This window comes from Trachemys scripta, chromosome 14 (assembly GCF_013100865.1).
Source record: "Trachemys scripta elegans isolate TJP31775 chromosome 14, CAS_Tse_1.0, whole genome shotgun sequence".
In the NCBI taxonomy this organism is placed as follows: Eukaryota; Metazoa; Chordata; order Testudines; family Emydidae; genus Trachemys; species Trachemys scripta.
The window spans coordinates 6,282,631-6,304,782 of NC_048311.1; the positions used below are offsets into that span (position 1 = coordinate 6,282,631).

A 22,152-nucleotide genomic window follows, 5' to 3' on the forward strand; every position below is an offset into this window, starting at 1 on the left:
ACCAGTAGTCCTGGTTCCCAAGCCGGACAGCACACAGCGCTTTTGCATCGATTTTCGCCGGGTTAATTCCATCTCGAAGTTCGATGCCTACCCCATGCCCCGCGTAGATGAGCTGCTGGACTGGTTAGTCAAGGCCCGCTACCTCACGACCCTGGATCTATGCAAAGGGTATTGGCAGATTCCCCTTGACCTCACGTCACAGGAGAAAACTGCTTTCGCCACCGCCACCGGCCTCTACCAATTCACCCGGATGCCCTTCGGTCTCCATGGTGCCCCTGCGACGTTCCAGTGACTCATGGACCACCTCCTGCTTCCGCACCGGGAATACACGGCCGCATACCTGGACGATATCGTCATTTATAGTGACCAGTGGGAGAGCCACCTGGAGCGGGTAGCAGCTGTCCTGAGGTCCCTACGAGCTGCTGGGTTAACCGCCAACCCAAAGAAATGCCGTATCGGGTGGCAGGAGACCACCTACCTAGGCTACACAATCGGAGGGGGACAAGTGAAGCCGCTTGTCGGAAAGGTTCAAGCCCTGTCAGCATGCCCACCACCCACTACGAAGCGCCATGTACGCCAATTTCTGGGACTGGCGGGCTATTACCGGAGGTTTATCCCCGACTTTGCCTCCATTGCGGCCCCCTTAACGGAGCTCCTCACCAAAACCAGTCCCAGACGGGTGGAATGGACCCCGGAGTGTGACAGCGCCTTCCGGGCCCTCAAAGACTGTCTCTGCCGCGAACCTGTCCTGTACAGCCCCGACTTTGACCGAGAGTTCGTCCTCCAGACCAACGCCTTGGAGGTAGGACTAGGGGCGGTCCTGTCTCAGGAGGTGGATGGGGAGGAGCACCCCGTTATATATCTGTCGAAAATTATTCCCGCGGGAAAGACACTACGCGGTAATAGAGAAGGAGGCCCTGGCGGTGAAATGGGCCTGTGACGCCCTACGTTATTACATCCTGGGGGCCCCCTTCATACTAGTCATGGACCATGCCGTGCTTCGGTGGTTGGCCCGAATGAAGAACAATAATATGTGGTTAATGCGGTGGTATCTAGTGTTACAGCCCTATGCTTATACCATCCGCCATACGGCCGGTAAAGACCACGCCAACGTGGACTTCCTATCCCGCATGGGAGAGTTAGATGGGTCTGGCCCCGAGGGACAGGAGCCGGCCTTGGGGGTGTGTGTGTGTGTGTGTAGTGAGCCGGTGTGGCACCCCTCCGTCTCCGATAGGGCCGAGCTTCCTCCAACCCCAGCATGGGCGGAGCCACCGGGTCCGGGGCCCGCCCCTCCGAGGTCACGGCCCCGACCCGGAAGTATAAAAGCCCGCTGGCAGAGCTCAGTGGAGCCCAGGTCGGCAGAGAGAACAGACGTCCCGGGCCGAGCTCCCGCTTGGGAGACAGCCACAGGCCGTGAGCCACCTGCTACCCCGCCACGCCGGTCGAGCCTACCTCTCGCCAGGTACCCCGAGGAGGACTGGACACACCTGCCCCGGGCCCGCTACCCCAAGGAGGACTGGACAAACCTGCCCCGGGCCCGCTACCCCGAGGAGGACTGGACAAACCTGCCCCGGGCCCGCTACCCTGAGGAGGACTGGACCAGCCTGCCCCGGGCCTGCTACCCCGAGGAGGACCGGACAAGCCTGCCCCGTGCCAGCGATTCTGGTGGAGAGCTGCCGGACCTGGCCCCAAACCCCGCACCGGAGTAACCGATGCTGCTGGACTGGTCCGAGCCCGGCGTCGCCAACGAGGTAGGCCCCGAGGGGGAACATGGAAGTAGCCCGGGGGTAGCCGACCCCGGTCAGGCTGCAGAGACTTGTGAGCCGATGTCAGTGTGTTTCGGTTAGGATACCCCACTGACCATCAGCGGCAGTGACCGCTGCTAGGGCCCCAGGCTGGAACGCAGTGGAGTGGGTGGGCCTGCGTTCCCCCCTGCCACCCCACTCACGGGTGGCAGGCTTCCCCCTCACCCAACGCTCAGGTGTAGGAGCCTGGGCTTACCTTAACTGCTTATTGCTCAACCCCTGCCCCAAAGGGCTTGAGCTGTGACTGTTTGTGCCCCGCCCTGATCCAGGGCCTGGGCCTGCCTAAACTGTTGCTTGTTTGCTCAACCCCTGCTCCAAAGGGCTTGAGCTGTGACTGTTTGTGCCCCGCCCTGATCCAGGGCCCGGGCCTGCTTAAACTGTTGATTAGCGCTCAGCCCCTGACTAAGGGCCTGAGCTCCCTGAACTGCGGGCCGCTCAGCCCCTGCGTAAAGGGACCTGAGCTTTGACTGTCTGCGCTATAGTGAGCCGGTGTGGCACCCCTCCGTCTCAGAGGGTAGAGCCCCGGCCCGACCCTACTACAACAGGCCTCTAGGTTCCATGTGTCACTGTTAGGTACAAAGGTAGGCTATGTCTACACTACCACTTATATTGGTATAATTTATGTTGCTCAGAGTGCCCCACTGAGCAACGTAAGTTACACCAACCTAAGCACCAGTGTGGACAGTGCTATGTCAGTGGGAGAGTTTCTCACACCAAAATAGGTACCGCCGCTCATTGGGGGTGGATTAATTAAGTTGACGGGAGAGCTCTCTCCTGTTGGCTTAGAGTGGCTATACTATAGAGCTGACAGTGGCACAGCTGCATCGGTACAGCTGCACTGCCATAAGCTCTCTAGTGTAGCATTAGCCTAAGCTGGCCGTAAGGGCTTCACGGGTTTTCAGAAGTTTCAATATGAAATATATTAACTCTTCACATCCTGGTTTTCAGAAGTTTGAGCTTTGCTGGACTCGACATCCTGAAAAGGAATGAGATATCACGGGCATAGGTGCTGGAAGGGTGCTCCGCACTCCCTGGTTTGAAGTGGTTTCCATTATATGCAGGATTTACAGTTTGGTTCAATGGCTTTCAGCACTCCCACTATACACATTGTTCCAGTACCCCTGACCACAGGGCAACTGTATCTTTGCATGAACAATGTTCTTTAAATCAGTGAATTGCTGTGTGTGTGTGTGTGTGTGTGTGTGTGAGAAATGCCATTGGTAGTTAGTGGTCATTTAGTAATTACTTTGTCACTGTGCAATTCAGATATTCCTGTGGACTGGTAATGATAACATCTAGTTCAGGGGTTCTCAAACTGGGGGTCATGAGGTTATTATGTGGGGGTTGCAAGCTGTCAGCCTCCACCCCCAAATCCAAGTTTTGCCTCCAGCACTAACCTAGCTCTTACATTGCACTTTTCATCTGTGGCTCTCAGGGAGAGATACATCATTATCCCATGTTCAGATGGGGAAACTGAGGCATGGACTGGTGAAGAGACTTGGCTAAAATCAACCAGCATGCCTATGGTGGATCAGGAAAGAGAGCATGAAGCTAAATGTCTATCAGGCAATCATTTTTACATGGTTGTGAGACATGGACAACATATCACGGTCCCATTAAGAAACTTGATCAGTTCCATATGTGCTGTCTTTGGTCTTTTGTCCCCCATTTGACGGTTCAGAGTCCCAGTAATGAAATCCTTAATCATTGTTGGATGCCTGGTGTTCAGATGGTGCCAAATTATTATGGGCTGCTGTGATTGATATGAATAAATATGGCAAGCATCAGTTTGGTATGGCTTGGTATGTCTGAGTCTGCTAGAGGATTCTGTGACCAGGATTCTCTTAACATTAGGTAAATGATGTAGAAAATTACTGGAGGTGCTGAAACTGCACTGGAATGGTTAATAACGGCTCAATCTGCATGTATGTTTTGTTAGGGTTCTTTCCCTTCACCCTCTTCCCTGGTCCTTGTCACGCAGACAGAAAGAAGAAGACCGGAAGTCTGAAGTGCAGGCAATGCAATGTTTATTGGGGTTAGTTCCAAGCAAGCACATCCATAGCTCTACATGCTGTCAGAGTCTGGTTCCCAGTATTCCCTGTCCCAGAGTCTGACACCACAGAGCCTTGCCTGTGTCCCCATTCCCAATTCCCCCTTCCTCCTTCTTAGCAGGCCAAAATATACCTGCAATGCATGCCCCAAGTCACACCCCTTCCAACTTATGGTCATGTTCCGTTTGGGAGGGTCATGAGTTGGGATCTTCATCCCACCTCTTTTGTATCCCATGGGAGGGGTAAAGAGTGAGGTTGTGTTTTGGCCAAAGCCAGGCTTTTCTTTGGCTTTTAGTGTTCTTTTAGTGTTTCTTACGCCTCCCCATCCCTCCTTGCCCCTCCTAACTGGTTGCTTGGCCTTGCCTTGAGATAGGGGCTGAGGCAATCTTAAAGCATACTCTCGAGTAACATTTTAACTGCTCTTATCTGTTCCCATTGTACTAACAAATCCAGCTGACTAGGTAGAAGCAACCTACACAGTCTGTCTTTGTTTTTAGTAAGAATCCCTTTGTTCACACATTAGTATAAGATATAAGAGTATCAAAAAGTCAAACCCAAAAATCTATCTCAGGATGACAAACAAGTCTATATGCTAGCATGTTTCAACATCAAACTTTGGAATATCAGCCAGGGGAACCAGCTCACAAAGTAAAGACCACATAAAATCATGTGATCAGTGGGCTTGGTAAAAGCTGACCCGGGTCAAAATGACCACTCTGGATGGCATCACGCTAAGTGAATGATTGTTGAGAGGGTAAAAGTTGATTTAGCTTTTGTCTGTGTCTGCTTTGCAGTCCCTTCTAAAATATTAAAGAAAAACAGTAATAAGACACCCACAGGGCGTATTTCTGTGACATGTGACTCTTTTGAAAACTCATTGAGGTGAGGAATTGAAACACATCTTTTTTGATACTAAGGGCTTGTTTACACTTACATTTTATAGCGCTCTAAATTGCTGGCTCAGGGGGGTGAAAAATCACCCCCCCCCCCGAGTGCAGCAAGTTTGAGCGCTTTAAAGTGCTAGTGTGGAGAGGCTCCAAGCGCTGGGAGCTATTCCCCTCATGGAGGTGGATTACCAGGAGCACTGGGAGCTCTCTCCCAATGCTCGCGCGTGACCACACTCGCATTTCAAAGCGCTGCTGCGGGAGCACGCCCCTGGCAGCAATTTGAAGTTTCTAGTGTAGACGTACCCTCAGGTAGCTGCTCTAGGCCCATTGACATAATAAAACCATTTAAACGGGCTGGGGTAGCTATGTCTCCCACTGACATAGTATTGTGCACATAAGCTGGCAAAATTTATGTTGCTCAGGGATGTGGTGTTTTTATTATTATTATTATTTTTTATATTTTAAACACCTCTGAGCAACATAAGTTTTGCTGTCATCAGTGGTAGTGTAGTCAACCTTAGGAATTTATGTTCCCAGGGTCAATTTTTGAAGGTGTTGTGCAGGTTTCTTTTGATGGTGAGGTCAGATATTGAAGGATCATTTTGTGAAAAGTGTTCACCAATGGGTAATGGGGTGTTTTTGTCTTTTACCATTTTTCTGTGAGTTCATTTGAGAGTGTAATGATTGTTTGGTTTCACCCACATAGTTGTTACTGGGCTATTTAGAGTCCTGGATGAGGTACACTACATGTTGTAATAGGCATGTGTAGGACCCATTGATCTTGAAAGGTGTATGGCAGGGGGCATCGATCACTATAGCAGTAGAGTGACTGCAGGTTTTCCATCTGCTGTTCTGGCAGGGTCTGGTATCACTTTGAGTTGATGGGTCTTGGTCTGTGAGGAACTTGTTTCTGATGATAAGTTTGGTGAGGTTGAGAGATTCTTTGAAGGCTAGAAGAGGGGGTCAGAAAAGATTTATTTCATGATATGGTCCCCATCACGTATGAGTTTTAATTATTGAATGATACACCATATGAATTTGTGTTTTAGTTTAATACAGACTTATTCAAAATATTAAATAGAAATCTAAAATGTGTGTTGGGAGGGAAGACCTAAGTTTTTTTAGGGTCTGGAAGGTATGAAGACATTGAGACGCCTTTGTTTATTCCTTCTCTTACAACCTGTAACAGAGTGTGCATATCCCACACTAGGCAAGAAAGGGTTAATATCATGCTAGGGACAGAGGGAGTCCCACCCCCTCAGATCATGCTGAGCATGCTCCAACTGCTGTGCTAGTATAAAGGAGAGCAGCCCAGCTCAGTCTGTGCTGATCACCAAGGTGGAAGGACGCTTAGTGGAGGCTCCATCCCAGGAGCTGTTACAGCCCTTGCCTGCGGAAGTTGGAGATCCCAAGATCCAGACTGGAGACCTGTTGCCTACAGCTGATCATCTGGAGTCTGAGTCCCAGGGAGTTACCTGCGCTGAGGAGCTGGGAGACTCCAAATGTCCTATTAACTACACCTGCAGGAAGCACAGTAGGAAGAGGCCCAGGGAGGTGGAGTGAGTGGTATCTCCTGCCTGTGTAAGGTCCGCATGTTGCTGTAGGATTGTCAAGGCTGCTTCCCCATTCTAAACTGTAGGGTACAAATATGGGGGCCTGCATGAAAACTTCTAAGCTTAACTACCAGCTTAGATCTGGTACACTGCCACCACTCCCAAATGTGCTAATTCCCTTCCCTGGGTAGCCTTGGGAGACTCTTCACCAATTCCCTGGTGAATACAGATCCAAACCCCTTGGATCTTAAAACAGGGAGAAATTAACCACTCCCCCTCCTACCTCCCACCAACTCCTGGTGGATCAAGATACAACCCCCTTGGATCTAAAAACAAGGGAAAAAAAATCAGGTTCTTAAAAAGAAGGCTTTTAAACTAAAGAAAAAGGTAAAAATCATTTCTGTAAAATCAGGATGGAAACTAACTTTACAGGGTAATCAAACTTAAAGAGCTCAAAGGAATCCCCTCTAGCCTTAGGTTCAAAGTTACAGCAAACAGAGATAAACACTCTAGCAAAAAGGTACATTTACAAGTTGAGAAAACAAAGATAAAAACAAACATGCCTTGCCTGGCTGTTTACTTACAAGTTTGAAATATGAGAGACTTATTCAGAAAGATTTGGAGAACCTAGATTGATGTCTGGTCCCTCTCAGTCCCAAGAGCGAACAACCACCAAAACAAAGAGCACAAACAAAAGCCTTCCCCCCCAAGATTTGAAAGTATCTTGTCCCCTTATTGGTCCTTTGGGTCAGGTGTTAGCCAGGTTACCTGAGCTTCTTAACCCTTTACAGGTAAAAGGATTTTGGAGTCTCTGGCCAGGAAGGATTTTATAGTACTGTACACAGGAGGGCTATTACCCTTCCCTTTATAGTTATGACAGTTCAACTATTGGCTGAGCAAGTGCCAAACGGTGGTGGAATGTGCATTTGGACGTTTAAAAGCATGCTGGTGCAGTTTACTGACTCAGATAGACCTCAACAAAGCCAATATTCCAATTGTTATTGCTACTTGCTGTGTGCTCCACAATATCTGTGAGAGTAAATGGGAGACATCTATGGCGGGGTGGGAGGTTGAGGCAAATCGCCTGGCCGCTGATTACGCACAGCCAGACACCAGGGCGGTTAAAGTACAGCAGGGCGTGGGGCGCATCAGAGACGCTTTGAAAACCAGTTTTGTGACTGGTCAGGCTATAGTGTAAAACTTGTTTGTTTCTTCTTGATGAACCCTCCGCCCCCGCCCCTCCCTGGTTCACTCTACTTCCCTGTAAACTAACCACCCTCCCCTCTTCGAGCAGCGCTTGCAGAGGCAATAAAGTCATTGTTACTTCACATTCATGCATTCTTTATTAATTCATCACACAACTAGGGGGATAACTGCCAAGGTAGCCCGGGAGGGGTGGCGGAGGAGGGAAGGAAAAGGACACACTGCAGTTTAAAACTAACTCTTATTGAAGGCCAGCCTTCTGATGCTCGGGCAACCATCTGGGGTGGAGTGACTGGGTGGCCGGAGGCCCCCCCCCCACCGCATTTTTGGGCATCAGGGTGCGGAGGCTATGGAACTTGGGGAGGAGGGCTGTTGGTTATACAGGGGCTGTAGCGGTGGTCTGTGCTCCTGCTGCCTTTCCTGCAGCTCAACTGTACGCTGGAGCATATCAGTTTGATGCTCCAGCAGCCGGAGCATTGACTCTTGCCTTCTGTCAGCAAGCTGACACCACCTATCCTCTTCAGCCTGCCACTTGCTCTCTTCAGCCCTCGATTCACCCTGCCACCTCTCCTCGCGTTCATACTGTGTTTTTTTGCACTCTGACATTGACTGCCTCCACGCATTCTGCTGTGCTCTGTCAGTGTGGGAGGACATCTGGAGCTCTGAGAACATATCATCCCGAGTCTGCCATTTTCTCCTTCTAATCTTCACTAGCCTCTGTGAAGGAGAAACATTTGCAGGTGGTGGAGAAGAAGGGAGAAGTGGTTAAAAAAAGACATTTTAGAGAACAATGGGTACAGTCTTTCACGTTAAATTTTGCTGTTCACATTACACAGCACATGTGCTTTCGTTACAAGGTTGCATTTTTCCTCTTATATTGAGCGCCTGCCGGTTTGGTGTGAGAGATCACTCACGCAGTGCCAGGCAACAGATTTTGGCTTGCAGGCAGCCATGGTAAACCACAGTCTTTTGGCTTTTTTAATCTTCTTAACATGTGGGAATGTTTTCAAACAGTAGTGTTCTCATTTCCCATACCAAGCACCCGGTGGATGGCCATTTAAAATGGCTTTGTAATGTAAAAGGAGGGGCTGAGGTTTCCAGGTTAACATGCAGCACAAACCCAACTACCCCCCCAGACCCAATTCTCTGGGATGATCACTTCACCCCTCCCCCTACCGCGTGGCACATTTCTGTTCAGCCGAGCAGGAACGGGCACCTCTGAATATTCCCTTAATAAAATCAACCCATTTAAACCAGATGACCATGAAGGATATCACTCTCCTGAGGATAACAGAGAGAGATAAGGAATGGATGTTGTCTGCATGCCAGCAAACACCGGGACTATACGCTGCCATGCTTTGTTATGCAATGATTCCAGACTACGTGCTACTGGCCTGGCGTGGTAAAGTGTCCTACCATGGCGGACGGGATAAGGCAGCCTCCCCAGAAACCTTTTGCAAAGGCTTTGGGAGTACATGAAGGAGAGCTTTCTGGAGATGTCCCTAGAGGATTTCCGCTCCATCCCCATACACATTAACAGACTTTTCCAGTAGCTGTACTGGCCGCGATTGCTAGGGCATATTAATCATTAAACACGCTTGCTTTTAAACCATGTGTAATATTTACAAAGGTACACTCACCAGAGGTCCCTTGTGCGTCCTCAGGGTCTCGGAGCACGCCTTGGGTGAGTTTGGGGGTTACTGGTTCCAGGTCCAGGGTGATAAACATATCCTGGCTGTTGGGGAAACCGGTTTCCCCGCTTCCTTGCTGTGAGCTATCTTCCTCGTACCCCGAACCTGCTTCCCTGTTGCGTGATTCTCCAGTGAAGGAGTCAAAGCACATGGTTGGGGTAGTGGTGGCTGCACCCCCTAGAATGGCATGCAGCTCCGTGTAGAAGCGGCATGTTTGCGGCTCTGCCCCGGACCTTCTGTTTGCCTCTCTGGCTTTGTAGTAGGCTTGCCTTAGCTCCTTAATTTTCACGTGGCACTGCTGTGCATCCCTGTTATGGCCTCTGTCCTTCATGGCCTTTGAGACTTTTTCTAATATTTTGCCATTTCATTTACTACTACGGAGTTCAGCTAGCACTGATTCATCTCCCCATATGGCGAGCAGATCCTGTATCTCCCGTTCTGTCCATGCTGGAGCTCTTTTGCGATCCTAGGACTCCATCATGGTTACCTGTGCTGATGAGCTCTGCATGGTCACCTGTGCTCTCCACACTGGGCAAACAGGAAATGAAATTCAAAAGTTCGCAGGGCTTTTCCTGTCTACCTGGTCAGTGCATCTGAGTTGAGAGTGCTGTCCAGAGTGGTCACAATGAAGCACTGTGGGATAGCTCCCGGAGGCCAATAACGTCGAATTCCGTCCACACTACCCCAAATCCAACCAGCAAAGGCAGATTTTAGCGTTAATGCCCTTGTCGGAGGTGGAGTAAAGAAACTGGTTTAAAGGGCCCTTTAAGTCAAAAAAAAAAAAAAAAAAAAGGGCTTCGTTGTGTGGACGTGTCCAGGCTTAATTCGATTTAACGCTGCTAAATTCAACCTAATCTCGTAGTGTAGACCAGGCCTCAGTCCTATAAACTTGTGTTGCCTTTGTTTTGCCTTTGTCTATATTTTTCGCAGCCAGCTGGGTTTTTTTGGTGCTTGGCATGCAGAGCAAGGCAGACTGTTTTGATTCTTGACCTTGAATGCAGAGCAGCTTTCTCTATCTCTAGATCAAGCTGAATTTTCAAATTAACCCGTTCCTTTCCCTCCTCCCTTCAGCCTTAACTAATTGGGGATATAAAGGAGCTCAGGGGGTTGATGAAATGGTTTGGGTAGGCAGGCATCCGGATGCTTTGCATTTTGTTTTCAAATCCTGTACTTGAGTTTTTAAACCTTTCCTGGGGAGTCCTTCAGACTCCTCACTCGAGACTCATGGAGTCTCTTTGTAGCTTCCTCCCACCAATAGACAAATTGCTCCCACTGTTTATCAGAGGCTTTTGGTGATGTAAGTGTTCCTCTGAGGTATATAATTTTATCTAGATCGAAGGTACCTTCTAGGGGGAACTGTTTGGATGGATTACACTGGTCTACAATTTTTGAGAAGTCGTCTGCTTCAGAGATAAAATGTGCTATTTATTATGTATTTTGATGTGCTGAATTCAAATATGACAATTAAAACAACTGATTGGCTACTGTTTCTAAGCTATTTAAGTTTTTACATTTTATGTCTATGTATATTGTGTAGATAGTAGAGTTTTAATCATAAATTGTAAACCTAGGTCTTTTCATGTTTTTATGGTTGCTTTACATGATAATATTTCACCTGTCCTGTTTAAAAATCAGCAAAAGGGTTATAGAAATAAAATTTATTATGAAACAAAAAGGCAAAAAACTATTATGTACATAGTTTAGTCCTATTCAGTGTCTACTCAGCGCTTCTTGGCTTGTCTCTTGTATTCATTAAATGGAGCATCTCTTGTCACTGTCCAGCAATAGTCTGCAAGCATTGATGGACTCCATTTGCCCTGATAGCGTTTCTCCATTGTTGCAATGTCCTGGTGAAATCGCTCGCCGTGCTCGTCGCTCACTGCTCCGCAGTTTGGTGGGAAAAAAAAAATCTAGATGAGAGTGCAAAAAATATATCTTTAGTGACATGTTGCAACCAAGGCTTTTGTATGCCTTGAGGAGGTTTTCCACCAACAACCTGTAGTTGTCTGCCTTGTTGTTTCAGAGAAAATTTATTGCCACTAACTGGAAGGCTTTCCATGCAGTCTTTTCCTTGCCACGCAGTGCATGGTCAAATGCATCATCTCAAAGAAGTTCACAAATCTGAGGACCAACAAAGACACCTTCCTTTATCTTAGCTTCACTTAACCTTGGAAATTTTCCACAGAGGTACTTGAAAGCTGCTTGTGTTTTGTCAATGGCCTTGGCAAAAATCTTCATCAGACCCAGCTTGATGTGTAAGGATGGTAACAAAATCTTCCTTGATTCAACAAGTGGTGGATGCTGAACACTCTTCCTCCCAGACTCCAATGACTGTCGGAGTGGCTAATCTTTCTTGATGTAGTGGGAATCTCTTGCACGACTATCCCATTCGCAGAGAAAACAGCAGTACTTTGTGTATCCAGTCTGCAGACCAAGCAAGAGAGCAACAACCTTCAAATCGCCACAAAGCTGCCACTGATGTTGGTCATAGTTTATGCACCTCAAAAGTTGTTTCATGTTGTCATAGGTTTCCTTCATATGGACTGCATAACTGACCAGAATTGATGGCAAAACATTGCCATTATGCAGTAAAACAGCTTTAAGACTCGTCTTCGATGAATCAATGAACAGTCTCCACTCATCTGGATCGTGAACGATGTTGAGGGCTGCCATCACACCATTGATGTTGTTGCAGGCTACAAGATCACCTTCCATGAAGAAGAATGGGACAAGATCCTTTTGACGGTCACGGAACATGGAAACCCAACATCACCTGCCAGGAGATTCCACTGCTGTAGTCTGGAGCCCAACAGCTCTGCCTTACTCTTGGGTAGTTTCAACTCCCTGACAAGGTCATTCAGTTCACCTTGTGTTATGAGGTGTGGTTCAGAGGAGGAGGATGGGAGAAAATGTGGGTCCTGTGACATTGATGGTTCAGGACCAGAAGTTTCATCCTCTTCCTCATCTGACTCAAGTGAGAATGATTCTGGTGCATCAGGAACTGGCAGTCCTTCTCCAGGGGGTACTGGGCGTATAGCTGATGGAATGTTTGGATAATGCACAGTCCACTTTTTCTTCTTTGACACACCTTTCCCAACTGGAGGCACCATGCAGAAGTAACAATTGCTGGTATGATTTGTTGGCTCTCTCCAAATCATTGGCACTGCAAAAGGCATAGATTTCCTTTTCCTATTCAACCACTGGCAAAGGTTTGTTGCACAAGTGTTGCAGCATATGTGTGGGGCCCACCTCTTGTCCTGATCTCCAATTTTGCAGCCAAAAGAAAGGTGATAGGCTTTCTTAAAAATAGTGGTTATACTGCGCTTTTGTGATGCAAAAGTCACTTCACCACAAACATAGCAAAAGTTATCTGCACTGTTCACACAAGTACGAGGCATCTCTGCTCACTTTGGCTAAACAGAAATGTGTCCCTTTGCAAAATCAAACACTGACAAATAAGAGAGCACAACACTGTATGATTTCTAGAGCTGATATAGGGCAATTTGTTCAGCAGAGTGATGTAAGCTTTGTTATGATTGCATCTTCCATGACTTCTAGGAATAACCTGATGCAATTCATATCATGTATGACACAATACCAGCTTCAGATTGCATCATTCATTGTTTTGCCTAAAAAGCAAGTACTGTCCAAACCCAATCATAGATTTATTCATAGATCCAGTCAAAGATGTATTTTAGTTATTTCTGGTTTAAATGGAGATCCCTTCCCTTTATAACTCACTTATCCTCCGCCATTCCCAAGTCAAGGATCATATATACTGACCCAATAGCATATCTTGAAAACTAGAGCCAATCAACAATTTTAAGCATCATTTTCGTTCTCAGTGACCTAGAATTAGTAGTTTGACTACATTTATTTCAGAAGCATTTTGGCTGTAGAGCAGTGTTATCACGCATGTAAAAATTCCAATTCTCTAAATACCTGCAGGTCCTTGGGCCATAGTGCACATACATGTAATACGCAGGGGTGCCCTTTGATGGCATGGGGGAATTCTTAGACTGCCCCCCTCCCCATTTTCCGCACACAGGGGAGTGCCCTGTCCACTAGCGGCTCATGAACTAGGGAAGAGTTACACACACACACAGGACACCCTGTCTGCTAGGTCAGCAGCTCATAAACTAGAGAAAATTCTCACTCTCTCGTATCCCCAGGAAAGGGTCCACTGGGCCATGGGTTCCACTGACTAGCGGGTTACGTCTTGACCTGGTCAGTGACTCATGAACAAGGAAAAGTTCCTATCCGCTGGGTCACAAGGTTCGGCTGACCCCCCTTGCTTTCAAAACTCCCACATGGGATAGCCTTGGGGCGGCTGGAGTCAGCTTAGTCTTAGACCTGGTCAGTGGCTCATACCCCCACCTTCATTCATTCATTCATTCACACACACACATTCCCCCTATCTTGATACATCTTATTTAACAATAACCTTAATTCATTATGTCCAGACTCAATACAACCTTTCCCTTATTTGAGGCAGTAAAAACCCCTCAGCACCGGTGCATTAACCTTATTGAGGACCTCTGAACCACAATAACTAACCTACTTGAGGGTGGCAAAAACTATTCCTCAGAACTGCAATGACTAACTTTACTTGAGGGCGGCAACAAATTCCTCAGAACCGCTCTGCATCTGGTCTTGTTGCAAAACAATGAGTTCGGATGGCGTGAGCCCCAAAGGGACAGACGGCTCCACGGGCAGTCCTCCTGCAACACCCCATAAGAGATTTCAAAAGGTCTCTTACCTCTATTATGGCACCATGGGGTTCGCAGGGGAACAGTCCGGAGTAGTTTGTTGCTGTCTCAGCCGGGCGTTGACATCCGACTCATGGCACCAAATTGTGGAGGAAAACAAAGTCCTCACTCTGAGTTTGAAGCAACAAGCCAGAGGCAGCTTTATTTTGAGCAATTGCAATATGCACGGGAGAGTACACACGGACAGGTCTCCATTAGGTAAACAATTAGGCAAGCTTTTATACCTTTCATTACATACAATAATGAGCAACAGCTGCATTTTGTATATACATTTTTCTTCCTGATATCTCATTTTTCTCATTAATTTCTGCCACAGTCTACATTCCATTCTTATCTAACACAAGGTCAAAACAGTATCTCTTACAGTCTGCTCCCATTCGCTTTCTCGCTTTCCACCCGCCTAGGCCCTGCCTTCAAGTCTCGCATTATTAGAGTCAGTGTCAGCCTGACTTTGTTAGCCTGACTCTTGCTCTATTCCTAGAGACTAAGATCTCTCTGTTCAAATTCCCTTTATCCACTTCCAGAGTCTTTTTGGACAGCTGTGCATGCCTCTTGTGCATGCCAAGGTTTCAGAAGGTTGACCTGATATATTTGCTCTTGTTTCCGACTTCCTGGTTGTCACACCTTGTAATTTATCTCCCCAATGGGTTCAACTATTTCATAGGGTCCTTGCCACTGGGCCAAAAGTTTACTCTGTTGTGGGTACCAATACCATTACTCGGTATCCGGGCTGGAACTGCTGAACTTTAGCTTGGCAATTGTACTAAGATTGTTGGGCCTCTTGCACCTTCTCTAGGTGTTCCCGCACAATGGGAGTGACCTCCCTATGAGCACCGGGTAAGGGAGTTTAGGTACTACATCTGCTGCTACCTCTTTAGCGTTCCCTTGGATTTCAATTTTTACCGGGATGGTGGGGTAGTAACTAACCATCCCATGGATGCGTGTCACCCCTGTACATTTTGCCTGTAGTAACTGACTACGTTTCATGAGTTTTCCTGAGATGAGCGTGATCGTGCTTCCCGAATCTATCAGTGCTGTGGTCTCTACTCCATTTAACCTCAATGGCCTAGTATATTTGTGTAGGGTTAGTGCAACCCCCACAATATGAATTAGGGAGCATGGATTTTCCCGGTTGCCTAGGTTACATTGTATAGACTCCTCAGCATTGGGGCACTGTACAGCTATGTGTCCCCACTCCCCGCAGGTGTAACATCCGTATGGAGCCCTCGGCATTCCCTGGTCTCTCGGTTTGGGTAGTCTAATGTCACAATCCTCTTCACCCTCAGTGCTTTGACTTTTGGTGGCCTCTGGTGGGCCTTCAGTCCCTCTCTTTTTCCATCTGGGCTTTCCTGGGGGCTCAGTTGCCCGAGATATGGGGGTCAGTGCCACTAGTTTAACCCGGGGTACCTCTTCCTTCACTGTTCGGATCAGTTCCCTCACCATCCTTTACCTCTCTACCAGTGCAACAACCTCGTTGTAGGTGGAAGGGTCGTTCTGGCTTACCCAGGTGCGCAGGTCTGGCGGTAGTTAGAACCTCTAGCATCTCTTCTGGACTCTGAGACTCGGTTCGTAACCACTTTCGTGCGAGATGGGTGAGTTCATAAAATTGGGACCGCAGGGTTCTGTTTTCCTGGTACCTGCCTCCTGTTGGGCGGCTGCCTGGACACTGGTAACCTCCTGCTGGGCAGCCGTGGCTTGTATCAGGGCCTGCACTACATCATCCATCGTGCTGAAGAAAAACAAAAAACCCTCTCCCTCTTTTTTTTTTTTTTTTTAAAAACACCCTCCTTCTGCCATGTGGTGCACCCAGATCCCACCCCTGACACCAGTGTGACAAAGTTCCTCCTCTGCCTTGGTGGGTCCTGCGCTTTTTGGCAGAATTGCTCACCTCAGAGGTTCACAGCAGCCCTCAGTTTGGCCGCTTCTGATAGAGGCTCCAACCTGCCATTCACTCAACTAACCTCATCACTGGCCAGCATGGGGGAAAGGGAGAACAATCTCAGCAGTCTGTGTCCCACCTAGTGGGTCGGGGACAGGCCAGATCCCTTTCCAAATTAGACCTTTCCTTCTGGTGTTTCTCACAGACCAGGTCAACTCCTCTGGTGTCCGACCAGGAGTTGGGGGATGGGGGGAACCCGGGCCCACCCTTTACACCGGGTTCCAGCCCAGGGTCCTGTGGACAGCAGCTGTCTACAATGTCCCCGTATCAGCTGTGTGACAGCTGCAACTCTCTGGGCTACTTCCCCATGGCCTTCCCCCAGCACCTTCTTTATCCTCACTGCAGGATCTTCCTCCCGAAACCTGATCCCGCTTGTACTCTTCAGTCTTCCAGCAGCTTCTCACTCCCTGCTCCTTGCGCGCCCCCTCACTAACTGATGGGAGGTCCTTTTTAAACCAGGTGTGCTGATTAGCCTGCCTGCCATAATTGATTCTAGTGTGTTCTTAATTGGCTCCAGGTGTCTTAATTAGCTTGCCTGTCTTAATTGGTTTTAGCAGGTCCCTGATTGCTCTAGGGCAGCACCTGCTCTGGTCACTCAGGGAACAGCAAAATATTCATCCAGTGGCCAGTATATTTGCCTTCTACCAGACTCCTGTACCCCACTGGTCTGGGTCTGTCGCAATATGTATATCATTAATGAATATGTAGTTATGAGAGTTGTGTTGTATGGTTGTCACTAAAATATGCTGTGGGCTTAGAAAGCACCCAGATACTAACTCTCCAGAGACAATGACAAGGGAGGTAACCAATGCCCAGGTGGGTGCTGAACAGACACCACCAACCATTGTTCAGCAGTGGAGTTATAATTCAATGACTCACTTGCACAAAGCCACACCAGGGGAAGTGCTCAACCTTTACTGGGGACTCAGCAATGCCCACTAGGCATGCCTGGATTTGTTTTCTCCAAGCACATGGGACTAAGTGTATAAAACAGAACACAAGGGCCCCATGCTTAGCCTTTCTCCTTCCCCCACCTACACTGCAAGCAACAAGGACATTGAAGACTCCAGCAGAAGGGACTGGCCCAGTTTTCAAGGGTGAAACCTGTGTACTATGTAATGCAATATCCAGTAGGGTGAGAAAAACTGCTTAATCTATATGTTGCCCAGTCTAATAGGGTTGAGAGTTTAGACTGGGTGCTTAAATTTTATTTTGGTAACCATTCTGACTTTTTGCCTTTCACTTAAAATCTATCTTTTGTAGTCAATAAATGTGTTTAACTGTTTATCTTTACCAGTGAGTTTGCCTGAAGTGTTGGGTAAGGGTGTTCGCTCAGGTTTACAAAGGCTGGTGTATATCCACTTTCCATTGATGAAGTGGTGAACTAATTAATAAATTTGCACCGCTCAAGATGATATACCAAGATGGTATATTCCTGAGGTACAAGGCTGGGAGGGTGGATTTCGCTGGTGCCTTTCTCTGTGTGATTCATGAGTGGCTCTAGGAGCATTCATGCAATCTAGCTCAGTGTAGGGCTCCACATGCACTGAGAGATAACAGCTCCTGGAGGGATTTGCTGCTGGTCACTAGCAAAGCATGCGAGAGACAACGCCCCCAGCCTGGCCTAAGGAAGCACAGTGGTCCCACGGTCCCAGGCTGCACCTTGGGGATTCCATCACAACCGTATACAAGATAAAGTGTGTTCTAGGTTTCTAGCACCAACGTGAATGTAGGAGCAGAACAGAGGCCTTCCAGAGCATCTCAAAAAGTAATAATTAAATCCCATCACAACATGGAAATCTTATCTCAGCCTCTGGGTCTGCACAACTCAGTTCCAGGAAGATGGTTTCATTCTTTACTGTAGTAACTGTTGCATGGTTGCATGTCTTCATTGCATGGCCACTCCAGCCTGGCCTGATCCTCGGAGATTCAGGGGAATCGGCAAAGGTGTTATTCCTTTGGCCCATCCCTAGCCAGGACATTTCTACTGTTTGTATCCAGTGTGGATTCTCTGATGCGAAATAAGGTTTGAGCTCTGACTAAAGCTGTTCCCACACTGATTGCATTGGTAGGGTTTCTCTCCTGTGTGGATTCTCTGGTGATTAGTGAGGGCTGATCTCTGACTGAAGCTTTTCTCACAGTTGGGGCACCTATAGGGCTTCTCTCCCTTGTGGATTCTCTGATGTGCAGCAAGGTTTGAACTTGCACTGAAGCTTTTCCCACATTCTGGGCATTTAAAGGGTTTTTCCCCTGTGTGGATTCTCTGGTGAATAATGAGGTATGAGCTCTGACTGAAGGTTTTCTCACAGTTGCAACACTTATAAGGCTTCTCTCCCCTGTGGATTCGCTCATGTGCGGCAAGGTGTGAGCTCACACTGAAGCTTTTCCCACATTCCAGGCATTTAAAAGGCTTCTCCCCCGTGTGGATTCTCTGGTGAATAATGAGGTGTGAGCTCTGACTGAAGCTTTTCCTGCAGTTGGGGCAGTTATAGGGTTTCTCACCAGTGTGGATTCTTTGATGCTTAATAAGGTGTGAGCTCTGATTGAATCTTTTCCCACAGTCAGGGCAGTTATAGGGTTTCTCTCCCGTGTGGATTATCTGATGATAGGTAAGGGCTGAGATCTGTCTGAAGCTTTTTTTGCAGTCAGGGCACTTGTAGGGTTTTTCTCCTGTGTGGATTCTCTGGTGAGTAATAAGGGCTGATCTCCACCGGAAGCTTTTCCCACAGTCACTGCACATGTAGGGTCTCTCTCCTGTGGGGACTCTCTGCTGAACAATATCTTTGATTTGGTTGGCCCCCCTTCTCTTGTGAGTGGATTTACCTTGCCTCTCTGGCCTGTGCTGACTATCCCAGGCATGTACATGATCAGGATCCTGGGAAACATCCCCTTTGGTTTCCCCTGATACCGCCCTATGTGAATCCACCTGCTCAGGAACTTTCTGTTGAGGATTCTCCTCATTCTTATTCAGTGTCACANAGCCCAAGGCTGGGTTTTTTTCCACCTCTAAGGCAAACCAAACCAGCCAGACTAGGAGGACTTCGGTCTCACCCCACTGGCTAACCGCACGTCTCACAAGCAATCTCCTTAGACACTCCAGTTTCCCAGTATTCCCACCAGTGCCACTCGTTATGGGGACAAATGGTTATGAAAACCAATACCCCAGTAAAAGAAAAAAAAAGGTTCTCCTGATCCCATAGAACCCAGGTCAATATACAAATCAAATCTTACCCACAAATCACGCTGTTGCCAATCCTTTAGAATCTAAAATCTAAAGGTTTATTCATAAAAGGAAAAAGATATAGATGAGAGCTAGAATTGGTTAAATGGAATCAATTACATACAGTAATGGCAAAGTTCTTGGTTCAGGCTTGTAGCAGTGATAGAATAAACTGCAGGTTCAAATCAAGTCTCTGGAGTACATCCCCATCTGGAATGGGTCATCAGTCCTTTGTTCAGAGCTTCAGTTTGTAGCAAAGTCCCTCCAGAGGTAAGAAGCAGGATTGAAGACAAAATGGAGATGAAGCATCAGATTTTTATAGTCCTTTCCAGGTGTAAGAACCCCTCTTTGTTCTTACTGTGGAAAATTACAGAAAAATGGAGTCTGGAGTCACATGGGCCAGTCCCTCCATACTTTTCTGAGTTGCAAGGCATATCTGCCTTCTCTCAATGGGTCAATTGTATAGCTGATGGTCCTTAATGGGCCATCAAGCAGGCTAGGCAGAGCTAACACCAACTTGTCTGGGATGTCTCCCAGAAGCATAGCATAACTTTGAAATACAGATAGTACAGAGCCAATATTCATAACTTCAACTACAAAATTCATACACACATATAGACAGCATAATCATAATCAGCAAACCATAACCTTGTCTTAGACACCTCATTTGACTCCCTTTATACAAGATTTGGTGCCACTACAGGACTTTGGTTGCAACCATGTTCTATACGGTCCCAGTTCAAGTCAATAACATGACAGGGCCTCTAGGTGGTGCTTCCCTAAGAGAAGATATGAAGAAATAAACCAAAGAAACGCCAGTCAACTCCAAGAAAGAAGATCACTGGATACATGCCCCCAGTGCCACACTGAGAGCAGAGTCTCCTCTCATGGGGTCATACTAGGGCCTCATCCCCTAGCTGATCAATGGTCAATCTACCCTTCCCAATCACCCATGATACCAGCTCTACTCCTGCAGGCAGCCATTTGGCTGGCAACACAGGCTGGCTCTGGCGCTCCTTAACACCCCTCCCCCACCAGCCTACTCCATACAGCACAGACCTGAGAGAGGACAACTATAGAGGAAAAGCAGCCATTCTCCTTTCACCTGGGCTGAAACTGTAGAATCATAGAAATGTAGCACTGGAAGGGATCTTGATAGGCCACCTAGCCCATCCCCCTCTGCTGAGTAAACTTAGACATCCCTGACAGGTGTTTGTCCAACCTGTTCTTAAAAACCTCCAGCGATGGCTATCCCACCACCTCTCTTGGGAACCTGTTCCGGTGGTGAACTAGCCTGACAGTTGAAAAGTGTTTCCTAATATCTAAACTAAACCTTCCTTGCTGCAGATTAAACCCCCTTCTTCTTGTCCTACCTTCAGTGGACATGGCGAACAATTGATCACTGTCCTTTATGACAGCCCTTAACAGATCTGAAGACTTATCAGGTCCCGCCCCACCCCCCTCATCTTCTTTTCTCAAAGCTGAATATGCCTATTTTTTTAATCTTTCCTCATAGGTCACTAAACTTTGTATCATTTTGGTTGCTCTCTTCTGGACTCTCTCTAATTTGTCCATATCTTTCTTAGGGCACATCTACACTTAAAACGCCGAGCCACCGTAGCATTTTAACAAAGATGCTCTAAATCGATGAGAGAAAGCTCTCCGATCAGCATAGTTAATTCATCTCCCCAAGAGGCAGTAGCTATGTCAGCAGGAGAAGCTCTCCTGTTGACATAATCCCACCTACATGGGGGTTAGGTCGGTATAACTACATCACTCAGAGGGGTGGATTTTTCACACACCCGAGGGACATAGTTATATCAATATAGGTCTAGAGTGTAGACCAGACCTCAAAGTGTAGTGCCCAAAACTGGACACAGAACTCCATGAGGCCTTTCCAATGCAGAGAAACTGGACAATTAACTCCTGTGTCTTACATACAACACTTGTAAATAAACTACAGAATGATATTAGCCTTTCTAGCAACTGCATCACACTGTTCACTCATATACAATTTGTGATCCACCACAACCACCAGATCCTTTTCTTCAGTTTTGTTGAGTAGCCAGTTATTCTCCTGTTTGTAGCTGTGCATTTGATTTTTTTCCCCTTCTGCAGTTGTGTGACAAGGTGCACTTGCCCTGCATTGAGCCTGCAAGGGCTAACTCAATCCTATGGGCCAAGGAAGCCATGCCCCCTCAGCCCTCCTAGGCACGCTCTGGCTGGAAACCAATATAAAAAGGGAGCAGCCCTGCTCAGTCTGGGCTGACCACCAAGAGGGAGAATGTATGCAGCAGGCTCCTGCCTGGGAGTTACTGGAGCCTGGGACAGTGGAGGCCTAGTCCACCAGGATCCAGACAGATACCCAGCTACCCCTGGACACCCAGGAAACAGCAGAACTGCTGGGCGCTTCACCGACACCACAGGAATACATGATAGGTAGTCCAGGGAAAATACAGTGGTCCAGTTGCTGAACTGAGCAATAAGTCAGCGCGTTTCGGTCAGATCACCACTGACTCAGTAGCAAGAACACTCACCAGGGCCCTGGGCTGGGACCCAGTAAAGTAGGGAGGGCCTGGGTCCCCTTACCCCAGCTGCCACTCATCCCTAGGTGATGGCCCACTTCTCCCCATTGGCCATCAGGCCATGCAGCCCCCCCGCCAACAGAGGGGGCAGTTATATTGACTCTGGCCATGAGGCCACACAGCCCTGAAGGAAAGGGCAGTTATATTGACTCTGGCCATTAGGCTGAAACACCCTGAGGCAAATGGCGCTCAGGTGAACTCAGCAGCGGGGCTATAACAGCCACTACTTTGCCCCAACAGTGGGATGGGATGCGCTTGCCCTGCGACTTGTCGTTACTAAATTTCATCTTGATAATTCAGACCAGTTCTTCAATTTGTCAAGGTCATTTTGAATTCTAATTCTGTCCTCCAAAGTGCTTGTAATCCCTCCCACTCTGGTGTTACCTGCAGATTTGATAAACACACTCTCCACTTTATTATCCTAATTGCAGTGAAGACATACCCAATGG

The 22,152-nt window shown here is 47.7% G+C and overlaps 2 protein-coding genes across 2 annotated transcripts in view; both read right to left on the reverse strand.

The window, feature by feature from the left end:
* LOC117887211 (zinc finger protein 850-like) overlaps positions 1-18,870 on the reverse strand; it is a 50,434-nt gene extending 31,564 nt beyond the window's left edge. Inside the window, exon 1 of the mRNA XM_034789572.1 lies at positions 17,902-18,870. Coding sequence (XP_034645463.1) covers positions 17,902-18,638 — 737 coding nt within the window. The 5' untranslated portion in view covers positions 18,639-18,870. The remainder of the gene's footprint in view (positions 1-17,901) is intronic.
* Positions 1-22,152, reverse strand: part of LOC117887172 (zinc finger protein 501-like) — a 1,015,593-nt gene that overhangs the window by 704,330 nt on the left and 289,111 nt on the right. The gene's annotated exons all lie outside the window — the stretch shown is intronic.